This window comes from Hipposideros armiger, unplaced genomic scaffold, assembly GCF_001890085.2.
Source record: "Hipposideros armiger isolate ML-2016 unplaced genomic scaffold, ASM189008v1 scaffold_309, whole genome shotgun sequence".
NCBI lineage: Eukaryota > Metazoa > Chordata > Mammalia > Chiroptera > Hipposideridae > Hipposideros > Hipposideros armiger.
Genome location: NW_017731659.1, coordinates 274,681 through 278,207, shown reverse-complemented (window position 1 = coordinate 278,207; position 3,527 = coordinate 274,681). Strand labels below are relative to the sequence as shown.

Genomic DNA, 3,527 nt, shown 5'->3' with positions numbered 1-3,527 from the left:
ATTAAAAAGATCAAGATAGTGGGTTTTTGTTTGTTTGAATTTAAAACCTCTGCTCTTAGAAAGACACTATTAAGAGAATGAATAAATAAGCCATAGACAGAGGAAACATTTGTAAATCATATATCTGATAAAGGACTTGATTCCAAATATAGTTTTAAAAACTCTCAAAACTCAACAATAAGAAAAAAAACTCCACAATTTAAAAAATGGGGGGAAGATTTGAACAGATACTTCACCAAAAAACGATATGCAGCTAACAAATAAGTGCACGACAAGATGTTCAACATCGTTAGTCATCGGAGAAATGCAAATTGAAACCACAATGAGCTGCTGCTTCATACCTATGAGAATGACTAAAATCAAAATGATGGTCCACACCACAGCAAGGATGTGGACCAACTGGAATTCCCATACACTGCTGGCGGGAAAGTAGAATGGTGCAACCACTTTGGAAAACAGTTTAGCAGTTTGTGAAAAGTTAAACATATGACCCAGCCATTCCACTGCTGAGCATTTGCCCAAGAGAAATTAAAGCATATGTATCTACACAAAGATGTATAAGTGAATTAATTCTCTTAGCAGCTTTAGTTGTAATAGACACATCCCAAATATTCAATCAATAAGTAGACAGAAAAAATTGTGGCACATCCAAACAATGGAATACTACTCACCAATACAAAGGAATGAATTATGGGATACACATTGATATGGACAAATCTCAAAATAATTGTGCTGAGTGAAGGGAGCAAGACATAGCTGGCTTCCATTTGATTCCATTTATATAAAATCCTAGAAAATACAGAAAGTAACTCAGTGGTTGCCTGTGGACTGGGCATAGGAGGCGGGAAGAGAAGCAGGAGGGAGAGATCAGGGGGCACAAGGGAACTTTTGGTGGTAAATGGATATGTTTGTTATGTTTGTGATTGTGATGATGGGTGTATACATTTGTCAGGACTTATCAAATGGTACACTATATGTCAATTATACTTCAATGAAGCTGTTAGGAAAGGATAAAGAAGAAGCATGACATTATGAAACAAAAAGAGGCAGAATAAGCAAAGATGGGTGTGAAAAAGAACCCATTAAAAATTCTGGGAGTGAAAAATATTCATTGCATTAAAAGTACTCCTTAAAGAGGGAAGGAAAGAAAGGAAGATCCCCCACAGATGGACAACCTCTGGACTGGATGCAGTTAAGGAGAGAATTAATAAATTGGAAGAGAGTTCTGAGGAATTTTCTCAGAGCACTGCCCAAAAAGAGAAAGAAAAATATGAAAGGGTAGTTAAGGGCCGGCCGAGTGGCTCAGTTGGTTAAGAGCTTGCTCAAGAGTTTGAGCTCTGAGCAACAGTGGTTCGAGTCCCAGCCCAAGCTGAGCAGCCAACAGGTAGCAGGATGGCTCAAAAAAAAAAAAAAAAGTAGTTAAAAAAGACATGAATGACAGATTGAGCTACACCTTTATATGTTTAATAGAAAGTCTACTGGCGAAAATGACTGAGAAGCTATATTTAAAAGATAATAGCTGAGAATTTTCTAGAATTTAAAAAGAGATATAAGTCCTCATCAAGTACTGTGCGCATCAAGGAACGAGGAGAATTTTAAAAAGTAAATCTCTATTTCAAAGTCACATAGGGAAACGGCAGAAAATCAAGAATAAAGAGAACGTCTTAAAATTTACCATAGACAGATTATCCACAAAAGAACATTAGACTAACAGTAGGTTGTTTAAGAGCCTACAGCAGCCTTTTTGGCAATCTTCAAAGCGCTGAAAGAAAAGAAAACTTCATCTGCCTAGAACTCCATACCCAGCTGAACTTTGATTCAAGAGTGATGATGAAATAATGACAGTTTTATAGAAGACAAAGGAGCCCAGCCCAAACCTTGAGGCTCTTGAACGTTTAGACACTGGGGAGGGGAGAAGCCCTTTCAGATCGCTTATGCCCAGTCGTCCAGTGCTGGCCTTTGTCCCCCACAGACACAAGAAAGGGAAGGACTGGATTTGGCTGTTGTTGAAATGCGAGGCTATTGGAAATGCTGCTTGTTGGCCACATTGCTGGGTATTCCATCAGGACAGAGGAGGGAGGTGGAATTCCTAGTCCCAGCTTGGGTTTCAGCCCTGCAGCAGTGGGGGAATTGCAGTGGGAGAGCTGTGCTGGGGTGATGATGGGGCCAGGTCCCAGGCCCTGGTTTGGGGAGGAGCCCATGAGCGCCCCCTCTAGGATGGCCCATTCTAGACTCTCTCTCTGTCTTCCAGATTGTGGACAAGAACAACCGCTACAAGTCCATAGATGGATCAGACGAGACTAAAGCCAACTGGATGAGGTGAGTCCTGCTCTCTGCTGATTTCCCAGGAGCCTTGCTTGAACTCTGGAGAGGAGGCCAAGGGAGCATATGCTGAACCTGCGGTATCTCCAGTGGTGGATGACCCTGGAGGCCCCGGGGCTGCTGTTTGCAGGGTTTGGGATATGTCTAGCTCTGGGGGACCCTCTGGCTCCCCCAGCTTTTTGCATCAGGGGGCCCTGGAGGAGGCCTGTGGCCTGGTCGGCNCTAAGGGAAGATACCTTGTGGGAAGTTAGATACTCACATCGGGGCTTGAAATAAAATATTTGTGAGTAGCGAACAAATTGAGAGTCTTGGAATGGATGCAAATATCCAGAGAAAGAGTAAAGAAGGTGTGTGTGTAGGAGGCAAGGGAGCTTGCAATCCAGATGAATTGAGCCCATAGCCCACTCTGCCGACAAACTATTGCAATAAGAGTCAAAAAAAGAAAAAGAAAAGAAAGAAAATGAAAGAGAGAGAGAGGGGCAGACAGATTCCTACTCAAGATAAGCCTCTAGACCAAATCTCTAAAACTATTGAAGAAAACATTAAAAAGACAGCCCCCAAAAAACAAACAAACAAAACCAACAAAACAGAACAACAATAAAAAACAGAAACAGACTCATAGATACAGAGAACAAACTAATGGTTGTCAGTTGGGAGGGAGTTTGAAGGGCTGGGTAAAAAAGGCGAAGGGATTAGGAAACTCAAATTGGTAGTTATAAAATAGTCATGGGGATGTAAAGTGCAGCATGGGGAATGTAGTCAATAGTATTGTAGTGACTGTATGTGCTGAGTGGGTGCTGCACTTGTCGGGGGATCACTTCATGAATTATTGGGTTGTCAGAAAAGTCGTGATGTATTTTTTTCTATGTTTTTCGCTGCAAAAATGCGTCATGACTTTTCCGACAACCCAATATGTGGCTGTCTGGGCACTGTGCTGTACACCTGAAACTAATATAACATAATGTTGAATGTCAACTGTAATTGAAAAACAAAAGACAGGCTTCAAAAGTTAATGACAAATAAATTCACTCTAATTAAAATAAAAGCAATAAGAGTATTCTAAAAATGAATTTTAAATAACTGTTTAGAGTCTGTATCAGGAGTAGGTTTGACTGTGAATAACTGAGATTCAAAATAACAGTGGCTGAAGCAAAATAAGAGTTAAGTTTTCTTTTATGAATACATTATAGGCCTAGTGAGGTGCC

At 40.7% G+C, this 3,527-nt stretch overlaps 1 protein-coding gene across 4 annotated transcripts in view; it reads left to right on the top strand.

Annotated features, from left to right (window-relative positions):
* The window catches only part of LOC109391963 (zinc finger protein 862-like), a 92,646-nt gene that overhangs the window by 56,608 nt on the left and 32,511 nt on the right, over positions 1–3,527 (top strand). For all 4 annotated transcript variants that reach the window (XM_019659954.1, XM_019659956.1, XM_019659953.1 and 1 more), the window contains exon 5: positions 2,252–2,319. In XM_019659954.1, the coding sequence (XP_019515499.1) occupies positions 2,252–2,319 (68 nt within the window). The remainder of the gene's footprint in view (positions 1–2,251; positions 2,320–3,527) is intronic.